The sequence below is a fragment of the Syngnathus floridae genome, chromosome 8 (assembly GCF_059516105.1).
Source record: "Syngnathus floridae isolate MCC-2025c chromosome 8, RoL_Sflo_1.0, whole genome shotgun sequence".
Classification (NCBI taxonomy): Eukaryota; Metazoa; Chordata; class Actinopteri; order Syngnathiformes; family Syngnathidae; genus Syngnathus; species Syngnathus floridae.
Window position 1 is genome coordinate 2,699,679 of NC_142420.1, and position 21,920 is coordinate 2,721,598.

The 21,920-nt window shown below is 40.8% G+C and overlaps 3 protein-coding genes and 1 long non-coding RNA gene across 4 annotated transcripts; 1 reads left to right on the forward strand and 3 right to left on the reverse strand.

Annotated features, from left to right (window-relative positions):
• Window positions 1-1,707: 1,707 nt before the first annotated feature.
• LOC148393947 (uncharacterized) lies at window positions 1,708-4,805 on the reverse strand. Its single transcript, XR_015860125.1, has 3 exons — window positions 4,675-4,805; window positions 3,551-3,643; window positions 1,708-2,336 (listed from the first exon to the last, which is right to left on the reverse strand). It is a non-coding gene; the product is annotated as an uncharacterized LOC148393947 (long non-coding RNA).
• Window positions 4,806-5,034: 229 nt separating this feature from the next.
• tmem182a (transmembrane protein 182a) lies at window positions 5,035-9,404 on the reverse strand. Its single transcript, XM_088383860.1, has 5 exons — window positions 9,027-9,404; window positions 7,810-7,933; window positions 7,143-7,241; window positions 6,922-7,059; window positions 5,035-6,618 (listed from the first exon to the last, which is right to left on the reverse strand). Exons 1-5 carry the CDS (start codon window positions 9,177-9,179, stop codon window positions 6,398-6,400), a joined length of 735 nt encoding a protein of 244 aa, XP_088239986.1. The 5' UTR covers window positions 9,180-9,404; the 3' UTR covers window positions 5,035-6,397.
• Window positions 9,405-10,518: 1,114 nt separating this feature from the next.
• slc67a2 (solute carrier family 67 member 2) lies at window positions 10,519-15,085 on the forward strand. Its single transcript, XM_088383157.1, has 6 exons — window positions 10,519-10,894; window positions 11,671-11,758; window positions 12,471-12,514; window positions 13,052-13,181; window positions 13,429-13,638; window positions 13,899-15,085. The coding sequence occupies exons 1-6, from the start codon at window positions 10,808-10,810 to the stop codon at window positions 14,690-14,692; spliced, it is 1,353 nt and encodes a 450-aa protein (XP_088239283.1). The 5' UTR covers window positions 10,519-10,807; the 3' UTR covers window positions 14,693-15,085.
• slc9a2 (solute carrier family 9 member 2) lies at window positions 14,983-21,705 on the reverse strand. Its single transcript, XM_088383156.1, has 13 exons — window positions 21,182-21,705; window positions 20,290-20,504; window positions 19,978-20,226; window positions 18,773-19,023; window positions 18,489-18,706; window positions 18,066-18,265; window positions 17,754-17,843; window positions 17,618-17,688; window positions 17,038-17,205; window positions 16,838-16,943; window positions 16,463-16,579; window positions 16,300-16,387; window positions 14,983-15,614 (listed from the first exon to the last, which is right to left on the reverse strand). The coding sequence occupies exons 1-13, from the start codon at window positions 21,462-21,464 to the stop codon at window positions 15,280-15,282; spliced, it is 2,391 nt and encodes a 796-aa protein (XP_088239282.1). The 5' UTR covers window positions 21,465-21,705; the 3' UTR covers window positions 14,983-15,279.
• Window positions 21,706-21,920: the final 215 nt, after the last annotated feature.

Sequence of the window (21,920 nt, forward strand, 5' to 3'; positions counted from 1 at the left end):
GTTCTTCTTTTTAATTGTCCCACTTGTAAGCATTGAGTATGTAAACGGAATCAAAATAAAGGTATTAAGGTATAAGGGCAAGCTCAATTGCTGTATGATAAGTAAAAATGAATACATGAATACGTGAGCGTTAACCATCTGCATGGAGATACATTATTCACCGTGTGCGCTCGTCCTGGGCGTCCACACTTGGGGTATCATTATACTTCAATTAATACAAAGTATACTTTTACCATTGCAAAACTCGACAGTTTGATTTGACTTTCAGAGAATGTCAGCCCCACTCGAGGTCAAAGGTATAATTTTTGCACGTTGAAAGCCGTATATAAAAAAGCATGCGGGCAGAAGCCGCCAGTTGAGCAGGAAGTCTCTCGTTTGCTGAACCTACCGCGGATGACCTCACTCTCCTATTGGGAAAAAAGAGGATTTCAAGGGAAACAGCCAGGTTTGTCTTTATTAACTATTTATAATGGAACTAATTTCATCTTGTCTGGCGTCTATATATTTTAAAAGCACTGTAATGATTTTTTTTTTTTTTTTTGCTTTATCAACATTTTTTACCGTACATTTTCTATTTTTGTGTATTACCTCAAGCAAGAGAGTTCCACCTCCTTGTCAGTGTTGTTTGCATGCAGGAACTAAGTTTAAGCCACACATCACCTAGATTACAGCCCGGGCGATGCGACTCAAATGTCAGCAGCGGCGTAGTTCAGTTGTTAATAATAGGACCCGTATTTGCTTTGCAATCATTTAAATGCCTAATCCGCCATTTTCATAAATGTTGCTCTAATGAAGTGAGTCCGCCACTCTTATGAATACACATGAAGAGCCAGACAAAGGGAGTGGGAGTCATTTGAATAGTTACATTAGAGTTGTACATAATTTCTCTCTATTAAATATGGTAAGCTGTTTTATTTTTTTTTTTACTCCCCCAACGTGTTTATACGCAACGACATGCGTAAGACAAACAGATATGACAGCGCCCTCTTGCTAAATGGCATTAATAAACATCAGAACAGTCTGAGGGCGTTCGGGTTCAACACAATGGAAGACCTAAGGTAACGTTACAATTTATCTTTTTGGAACTGTTTGCCTGTAGTTTCCTGTTTTTAACATTTTACTTACATGAGGAGCAGAGCAAATCTTAAAAGTTAATTGTACTTTTTGAATTTTTTTGATTCTGGAAAGTTGATTTGTTAAATAGCACTATTCACTCCATGCAAATCTAACATTTTCATTACTGGCCATGTTATTTTCCTAATCTGTGATTTTCTTTTATTTAAAACAAAACTCTTAAAATATGGCAAAATGCAATGTATCTTTATTGAAGGAAGCAAAACAACGTACTGAAATGTTTATGAAATATATCAAGACCTGTGTCACGTATTTATTCTACATTATAATGTTTGAATTTAAAGATCTTTCATTTTAAAAACACTTTATTTATCCATAAAATACATTTGTTTAATATAAAATGATCATAATTAACAAGTAAGAAATTAAAACTATATAAATACACGACTAAAATTATTTAGCAAGTGTACTAAATGTGAAATGGATTACTTGAAAAATAAATACAACCAATATAAAGTTTGATTATATATATATATAGATATATAGATATATAGATATATAGATATATATATCATAATCTATGATGTCAAAACAAACTAAACTTTCTTTGCATTATTCCACAGTATTAATAAATATCAATCAAATATGATAAGACCCTGTTGAGGATTATAACTTTTTTGACTGTATAGTTTTAGGCCAAATAAGAAATAATATGCAAGAAATATATTTGAATATTTATGGCGGAATCCATCAGCTGTTTGCACCACTGCATTAATGAATTGCCTGAGGTGAGCCTTACGGTCCAAATTAAGAGCAAGGGGCATTAATGCTGCCTGATCCGCCCAAACGAAACATTTGGAAAAAGTGATGAATGTTCAACTCGGCGCAAACTTTTTGCGCTTCTCTCCAAATGTCAACTTTTTTTGCAATGAAACGAGCCCTTGATTTTTAATGAGGCGACTTTTTAGGGGGGTGTTGTTAAGCATTTGTGGCTAAATAGTAAAACGTGTATGAATATGCAAGCGGAAAAGCCGGTTGAAGAGTCCAAATCAACTCCTACACTAAAAGAGAAAGACATTAGCATGCCTTTGAAACAAGAGACCTTGACTATGAACAAGAGCCATCCATGCACACTTTGGAATGTCATTTGTATGCACAAAGTGAGATGGGAGGCCAGAGGATGTGAGGGTGCAAGTGGGGGGGTTGCTTGCAGGTGGAGCGCTCAGTGGCTCAAATGGAAGTTTTAACACATCAAGGAGTTGCTGTGAACGTGCAAAAGAAAAAAAGAAACGAGAAAAACATATGGTCACTGAACAGTTAAAAAAAAAGCATCTCCGAATTCGGAAAGTTTCCTTTCATGTATATATATATAGCATTGTTTTATCAATATCTTGAATTTTTATGATGATTACGATATATTACGATAGCGTGTCATCCAATTTAAAGTAAAGGATTTTTAAAAAATATTTTAAGTACACTTATACATTATACATGTATATATATGATGTTTAAAAAATATTTTAAGTACACTTATACATTATGCATGTGTATATATGTATGTATACATATATATGTGTATATATATATATATATATATATATATATATATATATATATATATATATATATATATATATATATATATATATATATATATATATATATATATGAGAGAGAGAGCGAGAGGAGGTAGGATTTAGCTTTCATTGTCAGTTGTCATTGTCAGATTTCAATCTATGTGACATTTCCCATTTTAAAAGTCAAAAGTATAATTAGGAATACAGTCAAAGGAAAAATAATTTTCACAAAATGTGGCCGTGCACATATTTTCAACGGACAAGTGAAGCATCGTGTTCCAATGCAGTGTTAAACTGTCAGTGGTTTTGCACTAATGAAAGTGTTGATTTCCAAATGTTTGTTTGGTGACCTGAGTTTCATTTTTGGTGAAGCGGGGGATGCAGGAGCACACCCCACGCGCTCCACTCTCTGAATTATGCATGGTGATGACACGATGATGGAGTCCTCTGAATTGTAAATCCTCACAATTATACAGCCCATTGTCTATTCATGATTTCAGTAACCAATGGGGAATTATGTAAAACTATCTCCAAAGAGGACCACCGCGTGTAATGTGACTTGCCATACTGTTCATGCAATGCAAATACATTGGCCGGATGATGGTATTTAAATGGAGCCTGACCTGCGTGTCGTGAGGGATTAGGACAGATTTGGGAGAAGAGCTATGATAACTCCTAATTCACACTCACGAGTGTATCCTCATGAACTTAAAGAGCCAACCTCAACTGCTTTGTGCCCCTCATACACGACCTGTCTTTTGTTTTATCTTTAGTTTTTGAGGCTAATCTTATATTTCTAGTGTGATTGTGCACAGATTTTCATGTTATGTTTTCAATCCTTCCTCCTCACCGACCTTTCATCATCATGCGTCTCACCTCATCCTCTATATTCTCCTCACCTCTTTCCTGTCCCTCCGACGCCGCCGCCGCTTCACGTCAGGTATTTGTTTAGGAATCTCTCGGTGGAAATTACACTCCATCTCCGGCGTTCCCTATCAACACACAATTATCACGGGCAATCATGCAGAACAGTGTTCAATTCAGCTGGAGCTCTCACTCTGATGACATGGCGGAGTGGAAGGCAGCATGCCACACAGCAGCATTAAAAGCTGTGGATGGAGCGAGACTTTTTTAATCTTATTAGGATTTCATTCAAACCAGGAAGTGAAACAGATAAGGAATATCATCCCCGAGAGACTTTTTTTTCTGCAGGTAAACCCTGAACAAATCATGTGATGGTATCTTACGTGATATTAGCATCTAGCAACCTTGACAGTCTGATTTGTAGTGACCTGAGATACTCCTCTATAGTATATGTTGCATTTTATTTTGGATGCAAACTTCGGCCGGCCTGGATTTGTGGCTTAAAAAAAATTCTTAAAATATTTTTTAAAAACAACAACATGTGACTATATATACTTACATTATATTAGCATCTAGCAACCTTGACAGCTCTCACCAGCCTGGATTTGTGGCCCACTGCTTAAAAAAAATAAATCTGGCCCACATACCATAAAAAGTTTAAGTAGTTTTCTTTTCTTCATGCATGCATACGTCTATTTTTTTGCATGCTTGTTAGCACCCATCCACTAAAGTTGATTTAAAAAAAACATTTGGTGTAACCACTGAGCAGCTTGCAGAGGTCAAAGTTGTGCGTTAGTTTTGACTACCACACTTTTGTGATTATTTTGAAAAGAATTACTCATCGTGAGAATAACCGGGTTGGAGTCATCACACTTGTATCTCAAGGTACTTCTGAGGAGCAGTATTGATTATTTTTGGGCATGTCTGGACCTACTAGATTGGCTTGAGCATGTTTAATAAAGCCAAATATGTGGCACGTCAATATGGCTCCTCCACATTTTCAGTTTTCCACATATGCAGTCCCTTGGTGGACCTGTGGACTATACATCCTCAGTTGATTTTGGAGGTGTGAATCTTCTTATTTTTTGTCAGCAACACTGACATATAAAAAGTATATTTCTAGATGGGAATGAGACACATAGTTGATTGAGACACATACGATTCAACGGCGGCATCCATTCATTCCTGATCAAATGCTCCATTCATGAGTGAAATTAGCATCCGTCTGTCAGCCAGGAGGTGTGAATTCTTTCATCTTCCTCTCATGCTGCCTCTCAACTTGTGATGAGATGCATAACACCACATGCACTTCATATGGAGGCTGCAGAAGCAAAATAGGGCGTCTGCCTCACTCTTAAAGGGGCCGCAGGGGAGGCTCAGATGGCACTATACTGCCCTCTTGTGGCTATATAGAGGCGTTTTCTCCTCATTCTTCTACATATCAATGTACTTTTTATATCACTTGTCCTCATTGGGGTCATGGGTGGGCTGAAACTTAACGCAACTGACTTTGGTTAAGTAATTTGTAGACAAATTTATTATTTGTATACACAAAATATATGCAGAATCATCCTGCCAAACAAGATTCATACAATCCACATAAAGCGTGTACAGTTTGGTGTACATATTGCAATACTTGTGACTTTACTCTCCGTTGGTCTACCACTTCACAATAGTCCACCAAATGTAAGGAAAGTCGTATAAACATTTTTAATTTAGCCAATAGTGATGTTATAACAGCTTTGTCAATTAATAAACAGACACTGTGAGAGGCTGCCATCACATAAAACACACATTTGAAGCCGCTTACTGACTTCAAAGGTTCCATTATATAAAAGTAAAATGAAATGAAACACACGAGGTATAAGTGAGATAATTGCGTGGTTAACCAGCAGTCATCACGCAAGCTCCAGATGACTACAGGAGGTTGTTTATGACAGGATTCCATTCCATCAACCAACGTAACTTGAATTTGCACGCACGCGGCTAGTCTATCACTAACCTACGATAATGCTGTTGTAAAAAATATATATTTATGTGAAAAACATTACTAGGCCATGAATATAAAGACATCAAGCATAAAAGGGGAAATACGGTGGGTACTGAATGGGTCTTATTATATATCCTGATATAATAAACCAAGAACCATGTACTGTACAAAAGTCTTGGGTCAATCCTCACGACTAACTTTGTTTTAATTTTTCACATCAGTTATTTTGACTTATTGTAGATAGCAGCTAAAATGTTTATCAAAACTTTAAAGAGCAAGATTGGGTGGGCAAACTTGTGCTTAAAGGCCTAATTATCTTTTTTTAAGGAAAAAGGTTCTATTTCTGAAAGTGCATCTTGCACACAAAACAAAATATTAAAAACTGAAAGAAAGAAATTATTCAATGTCCTGAATGAATTGACAAAAAAAAATACATTGGGATGAACCATTTTCAAGCAATGGATTTCAATTGATGCAACAAAATAGAGACAACTCACAATAACCATTAAAATTGGAAGCAATTGTTTGCCCACCCCTAGATTGCTGATAAATGACCAGATACATTTTAATAAATCATTGTAAGAAGTGAAAGTCCACCCTCAAGAATCTTAATGATCACCATTCAGACTTGTTAAATTATACCTCTCTGACAGTGTCAATCAATCAATTAATTTCTGCTTTTACTTTTGGACTTTATTTTGTCATAAAAAGGCTAAAGGAAACTCTGATTATTTTTGTTGAATTTTTTAAAAATAATATAAATCTATAAAGAAGATGTATCACAGATTGAAAAAAAATAATGCTGCTTTTTTCTTTTGCACAGTACTGTAGTTCATGAACTCGAAATGGAAGTATTTTGAGTTTCAAGCGTTTCCCTTTTGATTCCCCACAGTTAGAGGATCCTGATGGCTCGGCCAATCAAGAGGAAGAGGAGGCCAGCTAACAGAGAGAAGAAGATGCCGATGGGAGCGAAGAAGAAGGAGAGGCCATAGTTCATGATCACCTGGAAGTCTGAACACATGGTGGAACGCTGGTAGTTCACGTAGACGTCCACCACGTCCAACAGCTCAGTCCAGATCACGTCCATCACCACCGCACACAACAGGAAGAAACCTAATAATGATGATGATGATTGAGTCACGATGCAAATGTTTTTGCCCATGTCATTTTTTTTATTTTTTATGACACCTAGATTTCAGATTATCAGTCTAAACGCAATACCTCACAAAGACAGCCCAAGTCAAATCAGTTTCTATTTTAAAAACAAAGTCAAACCTGTCAGCCCTATCTTGGAAAAAGTCATTTTTGCAGGCCATAACATGCTTGGGTTGTTTGAATTTAAAATGCTGTGATGATCCAAAAATTAAGGAATCTGGAAAAAGACAGAGATCAACAAGATCCTTTTGAAATTCTCACCAGATACCAGGAAGAAGCCACCTCCCGTTTTGTACAAGCAATGGCTGGCAAAGGGGGCAGCGCAGATGATGATGAAACCAGCGAGCACCGCAGCCGCCACGCCGATGAGCATGAAAATGCTCCAGAAGCCTCTGTAGACTAAAAGAAGAAAACATATTTATTGCACATGGATCTGCGGAATAATCATGGAATGAAATATACCAAATAGAAATAGTATCTACTTATGGCGGATTCATAGGCCGTGGCGTTGTGAGTGTGATGGGACACTGGGAATGGGTAAAGGTAGGCGGGGATGCACACTTTGGAGTAAGGCTGATTTGCTGTGGAGGAAAAGTAAAAAGGACATTCATGAAAAAATGCATTAAAAAAAAATTGAATTGAATTGTAGCTTACTTTACTTTATTACACAATAGCCCTTTTTTGTCTTGCACTTGGCAAATACTCCATATAGTTCAAAAAATAAAAAAATATTACTAAATTTATGCATTTTTGAAATGAAAAATAAACTAATAAAAATGAGCAAAACCTCTATAAAAATGAATTAAAACTGACCGAATGTTTAAAAAAAAAAAAAAGTCAAAACAAATGAAAAACTAACTATAATAAAAAGTCCCCGACTGTTATAAGTCCAAAACCTCTTGAGTGTGAGCCAGATGTGCTAACCACTTCCGAACCGTGTTGCCCTGTTGACAATTTTAGGAACATTTCTGGAAGTTTTTCAAGTTTGACTAAGGTATTTAAACATATTCTAAGTTGGGGACTCGACTACTGTCACGCTCTTCTTGATTAAAACAACAGCATGAAACAGTCATAAAATACATACACTAATCTTTTTTTGTTGCTAATGAGTCCCAATGAGTTTCCAGTTTTTCACAAAGTTTAACTTACTGAACCAAACTGTCCATTGCAAGTCTTCTTCTTCCACACTGCCCCCAAAAGAGCACCTCCAGAAGAAGCCCTCATGGTAGAAAGTGACCCAACTGGTGACGTTCTTTGCCAAAATATCACCATGCTGGAGGGGGGGAAAAAAATGTTCGCATCGTGAGATGTTCCGTGTCATGGCGGGCAGGTGTGCACCTGAAAATTTCAACATGGTGGCCAAAATCAATCAAAAGTGAGCATTATTATCTTTCCATTGCAATCGTTGGATTGTTTATGTGTCCCTAATTTTTAGCCATTGAGTTACACTCACTAACAGCTGCGGCCATGGGGGTATTTGCGGTATACAGTATAACCCCATCTTTATATATCGTTGAAAGCAAAAGCAAGAGGTTCCCGTTGCTCTATCTAAAGCGAGACGTGTTCTCGTGATATTTAATCTGACATCATTCCACCGCTGGGACTGCCGGTATTTGTTTTTCTCTCGTGCTGAAAGCTTTGCATAGCTGCACACACACTCAACTGTGAGTGTGATTACAAGAAGAAGTCCCATGGCCATGGATTTCATCTCCTGATTGGACATTCCAGACTAGGCAAAACCACCAGGAATGCAAGCCTACATGGTAGAGCATCCAAAATTGAACATAATCTGTTGAGTGATGCAGATGAATTCCAAACTAATTGTTTACATTTTTCCCCCTATAATATAAATTTGTTGCAGTCTTTTGACATTTTTGTACATTTCCTGTTTGAATTCAATGTGTTGTTTATTCGAGTATATGTGATTTGGCTACCTACACTTTCCTGTGGGTCTTGAAAAGAGTGAGTTTTAAAGCAGCACCAGTGCTATTGGTTAGCCTGTCAATGCCATTTCTTATTATATGTTAGCATAAAGCTAGCAGACTTTTACGCAAAGTTAGTTGTTTGTACGACACAATGCAGTGATTCTATTTCTGGACCCCAATGGGACATTTGAACAACTTTTTCCAACTGATCTACAATGTATGGGTGTTATTCGTCCATTTGACAAAACAAATATGGCCCTTGAGCATTTTCCACCATTGCTGTGGAGGCTCGCTGAACTTTCTCGTGAGGTTTCCTGATGTCCTGAATGATGATGGTTTGACAGGTTTGGAATCACAAACCATTTGACTCTCACTCATTTAACATGGGACAAAAATAATACAGTAATCAATCTGGTTAATTACTGTCGCTTTATCACCTACCTCCCCAGCGTTGTGATCGTCATCAGAAGGTGGATGGCAACTCTCAGAGGCCAGCAGCCAGTAATCGGTTCCGAACGAGAGGAGGATGAAGACCACCGCCAAGGCCCCAAACAGACCCGCAAAGAACAACGCCAAGCTGAGCTTCATGGCCATGCTGGGGGGAAATAATGCGTCAGTGGTTAAGGAAGTGTGCACAATCAACGAGTTGACGCATGTGACAATGTTCAGATGCTGGAGCACATCCACACCAGCGTGTCAAGCTCTATGACAGTCGACTGTTTGGAGCACATGACTCCTCTCTGGACACCCCTGCCCACCCATCACACAGCCCTCTGTGCTATTTTGAGGCCTGAGTGAAGGCGGCTGCTGCCCAAACACTCCAACTGCTGCGGGAGTGTGTAAGGAATGGGACCAGCAGCAGCAACTGGACACCCGGAGTGACGAGGGAATGTCAGGGTGAGACCGTGAGGACGCCACATTCTGCCCCAGCAGCAGAATGCACGTCATTTAGGATATTATCAGTGGTGGGATGTCAGTGGTCTAAAGACCAGAAGAAGCACTGTCGTACATAACATTTGTTCCACAAAATTGCACTAATTTATCCCAAATACAATACAAATATATACAAATGTGTCTTGACCTTTTTGAGCATTCCAGTGGGAACCATTGGAGTATAACATATCATAATAAAACATATTTACTCATTTGTCAATACCTGATCAGGATAAAAGGTACAGGATAACATGAATCAACTGGCCTGCAGGTTAAGTAGCGTCTCAGGGGAATATTTAGCGGTGAACCTATATGTAGACGCTTGACTCATTTACACACTGGTGTGACCCAACCACACCCAACACTTGCCCTTGCAGTTATAAATGACTGAAAGACCAAATGCTGATCAGCTGGTTAATAGTCTTCCCATAACAATTGTTGAGCAACACATGGTAATATCAAGTTTCCAGGTGGTAAGGTAATTTTCCCATCCATCCATCCATCCATCCATCCATCCATCCATCCATCCATCCATCCATCCATCCATCCATCCATCCATCCATCCATCCATCCATCCATCCATCCATCCATCCATCCATCCATCCATGCATCCGTCCATCCATGCATCCATCCATCCATGCATCCATCCATTCTTTAATGAACATGTGTGTGAAACAAGTATACACTAGCAATTAAAATACAGGAAAAAATAGTGCAATATATAAAAAATAGATATATAAATGAGAAAAATAAATCAGCTAGGGCTTTTCACATAACATGTATTTGTCAATTATATAAACAAGATTAACATAATTTTTCATAATTCTTTGGAAAAGAAACAAACTCGTTGTGAAAATGGAAAAAAAATTGTTCCACCTTCAAAACTTTGCATTTGTGTAGAAAAAAATTCTCAAGAATATGAATCGTGTTCGTTTGTTATTTTGAAATCCTTATTTGTTTACAAAAAGAAACACTTCCGCTTTTAGACGTGACGTCAAAGATGATACCAACCGTTCATGTTAACATGGGGTAGTCGAACTGGTCTACCCGAATTTTTTTTCTGTACAAAAACAAGAACAACCACGCTCCCGCCATCTCAGTATGAGAGTCGAATATTTTATGTAGTGAATTCTGCTTTTTTAGTGGCGAATTTTCCTTTACAAAAGAAACAAACCAGATTGTTTGTCGGTCACCCCCTTTGAGAGACAACCGCGGAATCTTTGACGTGAAACTCCCAAGTCGGATGTGCGCTTCCGCGTTGCCATCAGGCGTGCGGTCAGAGACGGAGGATGAGCAACCACAAATGTAGCACTTTGTATCAGAAACCGCGAGGACGGACGAGAATTCTTCAATGTATCTATGTGGTTGGCTTCATGGTGAGTAAAGTGACAGCAGCTAAAACACACTAGAATGTTTTGTGATCTCTGCAGACACACTTCAGTGTGTAAAACAAATATCTTAAGGAAACTCGGCAAAGAAAATGATCACACATAAATGTACCTTAAAATAATCGGTCATGCTTATCTGAATAACAGTATGTGCTTATTTGCCTTTTGTTAATATGACCAAACTAATGTGGTCATGCAGGTGACAGTCAGGTGCATATTTCAGGTTGCCATGGCAACACAGTGAACTCTGAGGGTCTCCTGTTCAAAAGCATCCCTGTCACTAAAATCTGTTGCAGCATGAGGCAGCTCTGCAAGTCTGTTACATTAACACCATGGCAAAATACGATAAGAACAATTCTATGGGTTGACGACTAACTTTTTACCTGCCAAACCTGCTAACCCTGTCTTCATCTAATTGAAAGTGGAGAGGATAAGAAGAGCCACTGGGCAAGGTAATGTTCTCAAATAACATGAAGCAGTGCCTTCAGAAGACATAATGACTTGCCTTGAGCCTTATATCAAGAGTTTGGCAACAGTTGCTCTGATCTCCGCAATGGAGAATGAATAAAAACAAGGCGGAGCTTCCTTTTTCAGTGTTAACCTCCAATGTCCATATTTAGAAAGACATTTTCTTAAAATGCTAAGAGAACGTCACAACATTTACAAAATCCCATTTGCCATCACCGATCCTTTCCGTGATGACGTCACACAAATTAAGATGTTCTCTTAGCTTTTCTCAATTTTTTCCCCTTTCTTTTTTGTAGGACTTGTTTGGGGTGAGCATGATCATCCCGCTGTTGAGCCATCACGTCAAAGCGCTCGGCGCAAGTCCGACTGTTGCTGGTATTGTTGGTGAGACGTAGCCATGACCCACCTTACTTACGTTCAAGGCAACAAATAAAAACAAATCGTTTGTCCAATAACTTCAGGCTTCTACTAGAAACCGAAAAACTGTCAAGAAAGGTCTTATAAAACTTTATTTGTGGTTAATTAGTGGCACTATGGTGGCAAGTGTTTGCCTTGTCCCAAGATAAATTTTGGTTCACAGCCAGTTATAACAAGGGGTGCACACTTATGCAACCACATCCCTCAGTTGTTTATTTTCACTACCCCACTCAAAATAGTCTATATTTCTGAATTGAGTTGGTCACATTAATGGGAAAAATGTTTAAAAAAAGGTTTGAAATAATTTTGGGATGTTTAGACTATATTTTCATTGGACTTATTTGCAAGAAGCACACGGGAGACAGTCCCTTTTAGCACTTGCAAGTGGAGAAAACGTTCGTATTAGGGTTATTATACCAAAAAATTTTATTCTTATGTATATATTATATATACTGCAACTGACTGGCAACCAGTTCAGGGTGTCTAAAGACAGCTGTGATAGGGTTAGGGAAGAAGCGGTAAAGCAAATGGATGGATATTATATACATTTATGATTTCATGTAACTTTTCCTGTATCTTATTTTTAACCCACACTTTTTTTTTCCCCGTGAAATCAATTGTGTACATAATTTTTCAATTACTCCCTGATCTGAATCTCATGATTTTATTTTGTTTGCAGGGTCCACATATGGCGTCTTACAGTTGTTCTCAAGCACAGTTGTGGTGAGGATCAACTTTTAACCCCCCCCCCCACCCCCCTTCTCAATTTGACACTGTATAGGCACAGTGATAATAGATAATCGACACTTTCTCATCTTGAGGAAAGAAATACTCTGACAAAAGATACAGAGTTAAGTATTCCATCTGATGCAAGATTCTCAGGCCTCTGCTCAGCTCCTGACGTGGGCGCAATTGTGGCAGATCATGCGACCAATTAGGATGATAAGGAGGCATCTGTTACTCCCTGTGGCGGAATCTTGACAAGTCTACAAGAGCCTGCACGTGGAACACGACAAACTCACTCTGTCTAAATTGCATTATTTGTGTGCGTGTGTTAAAGATGGGGTAGAAATTGAATACAACTGTCTGTGCTGTTGCCTAATAAGATGCAGAGTCTGCCTCAATTCCGTCATATAAATGACTAAATACTTCATTAGGAAAACCTATCATGAGATGCAACAAAGCGTGACTAACAAAACATAAAACTTCATAAATGTCGTTCCTGTAATTGACTCAAAATGTTTTGTGTGCGGTTTTCAGGGCAGCTGGAGTGACGTGGTGGGTCGACGTCAGTCTCTGCTGACCTGCTTACTTCTGAGCGCTTTGGGCTACGGCCTGCTGGGAATGTCCTCCAGCATCACTTTGTTTGTGCTCTCACGGATCCCCGTGGGTAAGTGACTAGCCGTGGGAAGAAATCAGTCATACATTTATATTTGAACTTAATTTGATGTTGACAACTAACCCCCCCAACCATCTATTCTCCAAAGCCGGTTTCATTTGTAGCTCCTGAGGGAAAACGTAGTACACGACAAGTGGACTGTACTAACCTTAACCCGAATAATTAAATGAATTATTTTACTGATTAGTCAGCGAGTGTTTGTTAATGATGCCAGCCTGTCGACTGTCTCCCGTCTCAGGACTGTTCAAGCACTCCCTGTCCATCTGCAGAGCCCTGCTGTCTGACCTGGTGTCTGAGGCAGAGCGCCCCCTGGTGATGGGACACTTCAACGCCGCCTCCAGCGTGGGCTTCATTCTGGGGCCCGTGGTGGGCGGCTACCTGACGGAGCACGAGGGCGGCTTCTACACCTCCGCTTTCGCCTGTGCCGCCATCTTCCTCATCAATGCAGGTGGGTGGATAAACTTATTGAAAGTCCCTAACCGATTTTGCGCCACGGACCGGTTATGTGTCAAATATTTTCACGGACCGGCCTTTAAAGTCCAGAGGGTAAATACGACAACATAAAATGATACGACTAGCATAAAAACAAATCTAAATCAAAATAAAACTCACCATTATGTTGCTTTACAACTTGGGTTGTTTAGCTTTTTGTCCCTTGCAGACTACCGTAGTTTTTTTAGTGTTCCAAATGCTGTTTGTCTTTTGTAGGGCTTGTATGGCTGCTTCCATGGGACCACATTATCCTACATTGTAACGCCACCAATAACCCCAGCAAATCAATCAGCAACGGTTGCTCAACCAAAAGCCACGTCTCAGCACGGACCTACCCAGATATTGCGAAGACGCGGCCGTCCTCCCGGGAGCCTGCCTGGCGCCAGCTGTCCTCGGTGAGCTCCAGGATCCGCATGGTGGCCTTGTCCGACATGTGGGACCTGTTCCTGGTGCGCCTGCTGATGGCCGTGGCCATCATGCTGTACTACAGCAACTTCTCGCTGGCCATGGAGGAGCGCTTCTCTCTCAAGCCCAAGACGACAGGCTACCTCATCAGCTACAGCAGCACTCTTGGCGCGCTGGCCGGTTTCCTGGTGGGACCCGTCACCAAGCTCTACGGAAACAACATGGCAGCCCTGCTGCTGCACTCCACTCTCCTGACGTGTCTGCTTATCACGCTGTACGCCACCGCCCAGGGCGTGTGGCAGGTGCTGCTCACCTCCACCTTCTTTGCCATGTCCACCACAGTTGGCCGCACCAGCATCACCGACCTGGAGTTACAGAGAGGCGGGGCGCGGGACAGCGGGACACTGATCGGCGCCGGACAGTCGGTAACGGCCGTGGGTCGCGTGCTGGCCCCGTTACTCTCAGGTGTCACCCAGGAGTTCAGCCCGTGCGGCCCCCCCAGCCTGGGGGTGCTGCTGGCTCTCGCAGCGGTGGCCGTGCTTCTTGTTAGAATCCCTAAATGGAGCAAGATGGGGGGGATAAAAATGGCAACCAAAATAGAGTAACAAGACCAGACTTTTCTTCAAAGCACTGAACTTTTTTCTCATACTGTACAATTTTGTTCAGAAGGGGGGTTTATATTTTTAAAACTATTTTTATGGCTTGACATTAGTGCTTCTTTACAGTGATCACTGCTGTATCACACTAAACGACCACTGAATCTGAATCTGTGTTCAGAATCCTTCACTTCTCCCTAATCACTAATTAGCGGTGCCTTGACTACAAGTTTGTATTTTATTACCAAGCCAGCGATTCACAACAATCATATCTAAAATCATTCATTGCAGCGCCCCAAAAGTTTTTTTTTTAAATTTATTTTGTAACAGCTTGTGTTGACTTAAAAACGGAAATCCACACACAACTATGAATTAAAAACAATATTTACTGGTATATATATATATATGTGTAAAAAAAACCACAATAGTCACTTTAAAAATTTACATTCAAAATGCTACAGGTAATATTCCTAAACTTTTAAAGATGGGCCACATCAGCCATTGTTGACTGTCCTCTCAGTTTAAGCTGCGTAGTTCTTGAAAAAGAAACAAAATGGCCATACTGTAAAGCTTCTATGTTGCATGTCTTGACCTCTTCACTTTGAGGGTTTCCACTGCGGCCTCCTTAGCAGTGGGTTCCTCGTGGTGTCCTCTCGAGGTTCTGCAGCCCAGCCAGCGGCCACAGTTGAGCTGTCATTGTCGTTTACCTTTTCTGATGGGTCTGCGTTGCGGCGAGGTTCAACAGCAGAAGAATGTGTTCTGGGTAGACCTCTCCGGGGCCGTCTTTCATCCAGGAGGTCCACGGAGGGAGCTTCCTCCAACGTGTCCAGCCGGTGCAGAGGAAATCCCCCCCTGGACGATGAGCGTGAGGGCGGGGCGAAGCGGGAACGTCTGGCAGGGTACGACAACTCCGACATGGTTTCGTGATCATCTGCAAGCAAAACAATCCAAATGAAACGTAGCGAGTGTCAAAATTAATAATGCAAAAGAATCACAGCTTAAGTACAGCTCACTTGTTTTGAATTGAAGATTAAATGCAGATGCAAGTTTTTATTTTTATTCATTTATGTGCTGTTTTTTATGTGAGATACATTTGAATTGAATCATTATTACATTTTACTTGCGTCGGGAAAAAAATGGTGCAAACTGATCCAGCAGATGGCGCTGCAGCTGCACTACACGTTTTATTATTAATAAACTAAACGTATTTAGGATGTTTTGAGTGCCATGAACAATAAACATAAATATGTGCTTGGCTCAATAAATAATGTATAAATTGTTACACTAATACGTGAATCAATGATTAAGATCAAGTCATGTAATTTACCTTTGATCAATTATTTGTTTGTAAAAGCATACAAATGTAGAGTACATATTGAATAATCCCAATTAGTAATGGCTAATGTGGCTATTATAACAAAGTAAAATAATAATCATCAGAGTGTAATATTTTTGGATCGCTGGCCCCTCATTTAATATGAAAACTGCCTGCTCAATTTAAATGATGAAAACTGAGTAGCTAGTAATGCATAACATTAAACGTATGAAAACAGTGATTTTCATTTTCATATTCGCTAAACGGCGTTCTCCCACTTGAATAAAAAGAAACAACGCACCAGGGTCACTCTGCCTCATAGGTGGGAAATTAGAGTCCAGGTTCTTCCCAGCAGGAAGTGAGAAGTACTTGTGTGATTTGGGCACCACCTTCAAATAAAGAAATAATAAATGTTTCTTTGCAGAGCGGGCACAGCAACCTCACACCAGCATGTCAAAGTTTACCGCCGTCTGGAAGCTTCCCGAGCGGAGGCTGCGTCGGATGCTGGAGTGACGTCGGATGAGAATCTCTTTGGCCCGATTGTCATTGGGCAACGCGTGCTTGCTGGTGTATGACGTCGTCTGATGGGAGAACGATAAGAAGCTTCTTGGTACCATACAAAACACTCTCCAAAAACCATCACACCAAAAAAACCTAGTGTAGATCAAGTTATTCAATTTCTTTTGTCAACTGATAAGGCTTAAGTGTCATATGTCAGTGCCCCGCCAGATGGCGCTCTTCTTACATATTAAATAATCACTGTGCTGTTCATAATTTAATATTTTTTGGGGTGAATATTTGTATTCTAATGTATTATTGAGTAAACACAAAGGCCTCACCCTTTGCCTGATCTTGTACATGTTCTTAGCCAGAATGTCATGCATGCTCCTCAAGTCAGCAGCCAGGAATTTCTTCTTAGGCTTAGCAACTCCTTTCTTCTCCTCACTGAAATATTTTTTTGTACAAAGCTCATCAGTTCATCACAACACAACAAATGGAGGGTGAAAATCACACACAGAGACACAAGACAGCTTCATACTGCAGCGAGACGATGGATGGCGCGGCACTGATGTCTCCCGACACTGTGTCCAGGATCTCCATGGCGTTCTGCAGCTCCAGCTTCTTGTACAGCGCCACAATGCTCGACTCCGCACGGTTGTCCCGGATCAGGATTCGGCGCAGGATGCGAGTGTTGAACTTCATGAATCTGACAGTGACAGAAAAAAAATGAAATATCGAATACTATAAAAATATATATATATATCTGTATAAGTAAATGGCTAATAGAATTAGCACTTTAAGCCGCTGCTTTTTTCATCTGCTGGACATTTTGTTTTGAATATATATTTGTAAAGATTTGTGTTTGAGGACCCCTGGTATCGATGATAAGAGCTTCATTTTGGTAACAGTAAACTGTGAATATGTGAATTGTCGTCAACAAGAGACAATGAGGAACCTTTAAGAAATTTCGATAGAGAAAAACCAGTCTGGCCTGTGCAAAAGTGAACATGACACCACATCTAAACTTCCCACACTATCCCACAGCAGACAATGGCAGCATGGTTGAAACAAAAGAAAAAAAAAAGTAAAGTTTGACCAAGTATGTCAGTGAGACTCACTTGTCCTTCCAGTAAAAGTGACTCCACTGTCCACACAGGTCCTCGATGCCAGCGACGGTGTGTTCCATCAGCTAAGACCACAAAGAGGGATTTGTTCAGCTACCAAAGCATACATTCAAATAACACCAATACATACCCTGCAGTGAATTTCACCGTTGATGGTGTCCAGATTGCGATTAGTTCTGCGCACGTTAATGAACTCGATCAAAGGCCGGATGCTGATGCCCTGCAAAGATCAGAAGAGAACACAAAAGATGCTTTAACCCGCCCATGTATAACGACATCATCATCAAAAGCTAAAAAAAAATAAAAATAATTGCTTAATCTCTGATTAAAATGTGCTGTTGACCAGTGCAGTGACACCTTAAATTGTACGACTTTCCAATGTGAAATACTGCCATCTACAGGATTGGAATGTAACAGCACGTCAGCATACGTTGCTTCATACCTGTATAAAAACGGTAAAGATGATGATGGCAATGGTGGCGGTGACAAAAAGCTGCTTGCGGCCGATGTTAAGCGGAAGAGTGAAGGCCAAGGCGAATGAAATTGCCCCTCGAAGACCACCATATGCCAGACCAAACTGATCCTTGAGGTTGAAGGGTATGGTACGGAAGGGGTTGATGATTTGAGTCAGCACGAAGACACCTGCCAAGGAGGGGGCAAAGATTCAGTCGAAAAGTTGGCTTGGGATATCAAAATGCTCTTCGATTACGATAAATATTTTTTCCAGCCTTTCTAGTATCAACTGTATTGGGTTAGTATCGATATCCAGTCTGTTTGGGCCGATACTAAACGGCGAGAGATCATTATGCTTTTTAAAAAAAAACAGGCAATGGCGCAAAAAACTCCTCAGCCCCCGCGTCCTTACCGAGACCCCTCCAGAGAAAGGCAAAGAGCAGCGTGAAGAGGATGTAGCCCCAGTTCCACTCGTGCTCTGTCGTTATGGTAACCACGCCCAGGAAGAAGAAGATGAGCGTTTCCGAGATGGAACCCAGCATCTTCACCACGTGGCGGATGGTGGTGCACGAGCGCTGAGAAACATTTTCCTCCACGTAGTACTTCATGGTGAGTGCGCACGTCACGATGCTGACGGAGAGGGAAGATGGATTGATTGACCAAAAAAGACATTTTTGTCACTGATTGTCTACTCACGCCATGATGGACGAGATGGTGAAGAGCTCCGCCACCAGGTAGGCCAGGTAGCTGTACATGAAGATGAAGAGCGGCTCGATCTCCCGCACCTTGGAGGTGAACCTGGTGGTGAAGGCCGCCACAATGCCGAACAACACGCCGAAGGCCATGCCGCCCGAGCCCACCACAAAGAAACGGGCCATGCCCAGGAACACGTCCACCGGTTCCACCACCGGCATTTCCGCTATGAAGTTGAACATGTTGTACAATACCTGCAACAACAGTCACAGGTGAATTAGGGAGCAATTTGCAATATAAAGCAAAGGGGGCGGGGGGCATTGTGGGATAGGGGAAACTTCAGTCCAGTTTCGGATGATTTCCGGGCAATCTCCTCCCATAACGTTTGCCAGAGTGCCCTCACAAACTGGTTTGACGACATCTAAGCAAATAAACTCCCAACGGCAAAGCGGAATGTTTATCAACCATGTTACTTTGACTCAACTTTAAATCGAGATGCCCCAAACATTGCGTTACACACGCAAAAGGCAAAACCGACCACAGAAATGCAGCGAAACCTGAGCTAAGCTTGGAGGGGAAAGAATAGAGAAACACAATAGTATGTCTAGCTTTCATGTTATTGACAATAAAAAGGGGCCAAACTGGAGTTTCAAAATGGAGGGTGGAGTTGGGGAATGGTTGTAAACAAAAGAAACTCAAAAGCTACGTTTACACTAGAAAATTATAGTAATTGAAATCTTTTGCTTGTCTGTTTTCATCTATATAGTCCATATCTTATTTATTTTTCTTTCCAGAATATTATTGTATAAACTGTTTTTCATTTCCAAAATGATCTTCCTCTGATAAATCAAGTTTCTGTACCTCGAAAAAACTAATCAGCAACCATGTTAAGAATTAATAGCAATAGCTTCTTCCTTCTTTTTTAAACATGTTGATTTATTTGTCTTATTGGCATAACATGAAATTATGTGAAAAAAATGATTTTGTGTTTGGTCGAGCTCATGTTCAAAAATAAACTTCAACGTTTGCAAGATGTGCTAGGAAAAATGGGAAGCTTTTTGTGGTTCCTCATGCAAATTCTAGATTTTCTGCCCCCTCAGGTCTCATTTTGTGGTGGGTCAAAACATCGGTACTAACTTCTGCACACAACCCACATTGTCTTGTGTCACCAAAACAAGCAACAGGAGAAAACGTCATCAACAACTCACCACAGTGACGGCGTCGTTGAAGAGACACTCTCCGAACACCACGATGTAGAGCTGCTCATTGACAGACACATCCTCGAAGACGCTCAACACGGCCACGGGATCCACTGCTGAGATGATGGCGGCGAAGAGGAGATTCTCCTGCAGGTTGATGTCCTGCACTCCGAACGCCTCGATCTGGCATATGGCGAACAGTGACATCCCGATACCGATACTATTCCACAGGGTTCCCACCACGGCGAACCACAGCACCTACACACACAGACATATTAACCTCGGTATCACTGCGAGACCTTTCGGATATTCCGAACAGACCGTCCCGATGTTCTCAAAGAAAGGCCTGGTGGGCATGAAGTAGCCCGAGTCCAGGACAATTGGGGGCAGCATGTAGAGGAAAAAGACGTCGCTGGTCAGCACGGCGGGGGGTTCCTCGTTGACTGAGTGCATAATGGCGCCCACGATGAGGCCGATGCTGATCAGCAGGCATGACTCGGGTACCCAAACAGTGATCTTGTTGTATACGTGAAAGCCTGAGAGAGGAGAGCAAAGTTCTGAAATCCTGTTACCAGCATCATTTTGATCATATCAGCACCATCTGGAGCAGTTGTGTTTTATAAGTTGACATAGCTTAACTTCATGTTACATTTATTTAAGCTAAAGGACTGTAAATGGTAACACAAATAAATGCAAAATACCATTGACACAATGGTTAAGATTTACATTTGATGTTTTAAAAAGCAGAAGATATTTGAACACTTGTAGACAGATAATGCAATATTACACATGGGCATATATTCTTTATCCTCTACAGAAAAAAATGCAGTCACTTACAGTAGTAAGTAGTAGCTTGAAAAAGTGTTCTGCATGATTATACTGCCTCCCAATGGAAAGGCAGGAACACCAGAAGAAATAACCCAATGATTGCAACATTTAATTACGATGCACAAATTGTTAAAGTTACATCTTGAATTTCTAAGATCAGTGAAAGCTTTGTATTTTGTGTCCAGATAAGGTTCTGCCTAGTTTCCAAAATGCGTATTGTTTATATTTTTTTTATTTGTACATTTCAGACTGCACTTTTCAAGTTGAATCAGTATTTCCACTTGAGTGTGAGAAGGCTACTCTGCCACCTCGGACTTCAGAGAGGTTAAATATTTTTTTTTTCCTATGTAATGTTGGAAACGTTCTACTTCGATATGCCACTTACCGATCTTGGCAAAAGAGGCGAGTAGCACCCAGAGAGTTATCTCAAAGGGAATTTGGATTCTCAGGTAGTCCATGGTGAAAACGGGTAAATTGTCCTTTTCGGACTCTGGGTATGCTTGGGGCCCGTCCGGCTCGACCGGGGGCACCACCGTGACACCACCGCCAGCAGGAACACCACCCAGCGTGGGCTGAGATGAGATCCTCCCCGCGGAGCCATGCAAGACGCTTAAAATACCACAAATAAAAAGCAAAACGTGCCATGGTCTGCTGAAGTGAGGGTCCATTTTAAGTGTCCGTCGCGGCGAGTTGCGCTCAACCAATCCACCAGGCAACTAATTAACGCGACAAGAACTTTAAACACGCATTATATTTTCCTCGCTGAAACATTCAAAAGCGACATGTTTGCCAAATGTCTGGTGTCTCCCTTTGGTGTGTCTGCTTTCTTCCAAAGTTGAGCACTACTCAGAGCACACCTGTGGAAAAGTCTACCTGGGGCGCGTGCACGAGTTCCTCTACATGGGCGCGGTCACGACTGATTGAATGTCACGTGAACTGATGGGCCCAGTTTCGGTGGACGCGCAAGTTTCAACTTCCCGTTTTGTTCAACAAAACAGGTTCATCTCAGTTGACTTGTTCGTCTAAAAATTTATTTAAAAATATTTTGAATAGGTTTATCTTGATTTTATTTTTCACAAAATCCTGGCATGAGCATGGATATGTTTACCTATTACATCCACTAT

Coding starts and splice junctions, on each gene's coding strand:
- slc67a2 (XM_088383157.1), top strand. CDS start 10,808: ATGAGCAACCACAAATGTAGCACTTTGTATCAGAAACCGCGAGGACGG. Junction 13,182..13,428: donor GCTCTCACGGATCCCCGTGG/GTAAGTGACTAG, acceptor CTCCCGTCTCAG/GACTGTTCAAGCACTCCCTG. Junction 13,639..13,898: donor CATCTTCCTCATCAATGCAG/GTGGGTGGATAA, acceptor TGTCTTTTGTAG/GGCTTGTATGGCTGCTTCCA.
- slc9a2 (XM_088383156.1), bottom strand. CDS start 21,464: ATGGACCCTCACTTCAGCAGACCATGGCACGTTTTGCTTTTTATTTGT. Junction 16,944..17,037: donor CCATCCATCGTCTCGCTGCA/GTATGAAGCTGT, acceptor AAAATATTTCAG/TGAGGAGAAGAAAGGAGTTG. Junction 15,615..16,299: donor TATGAGGCAGAGTGACCCTG/GTGCGTTGTTTC, acceptor TTTTGCTTGCAG/ATGATCACGAAACCATGTCG.
- tmem182a (XM_088383860.1), bottom strand. CDS start 9,179: ATGGCCATGAAGCTCAGCTTGGCGTTGTTCTTTGCGGGTCTGTTTGGG. Junction 7,934..9,026: donor ACGATCACAACGCTGGGGAG/GTAGGTGATAAA, acceptor CCCCCCCTCCAG/CATGGTGATATTTTGGCAAA. Junction 7,242..7,809: donor GCAATGGACAGTTTGGTTCA/GTAAGTTAAACT, acceptor TTTCCTCCACAG/CAAATCAGCCTTACTCCAAA.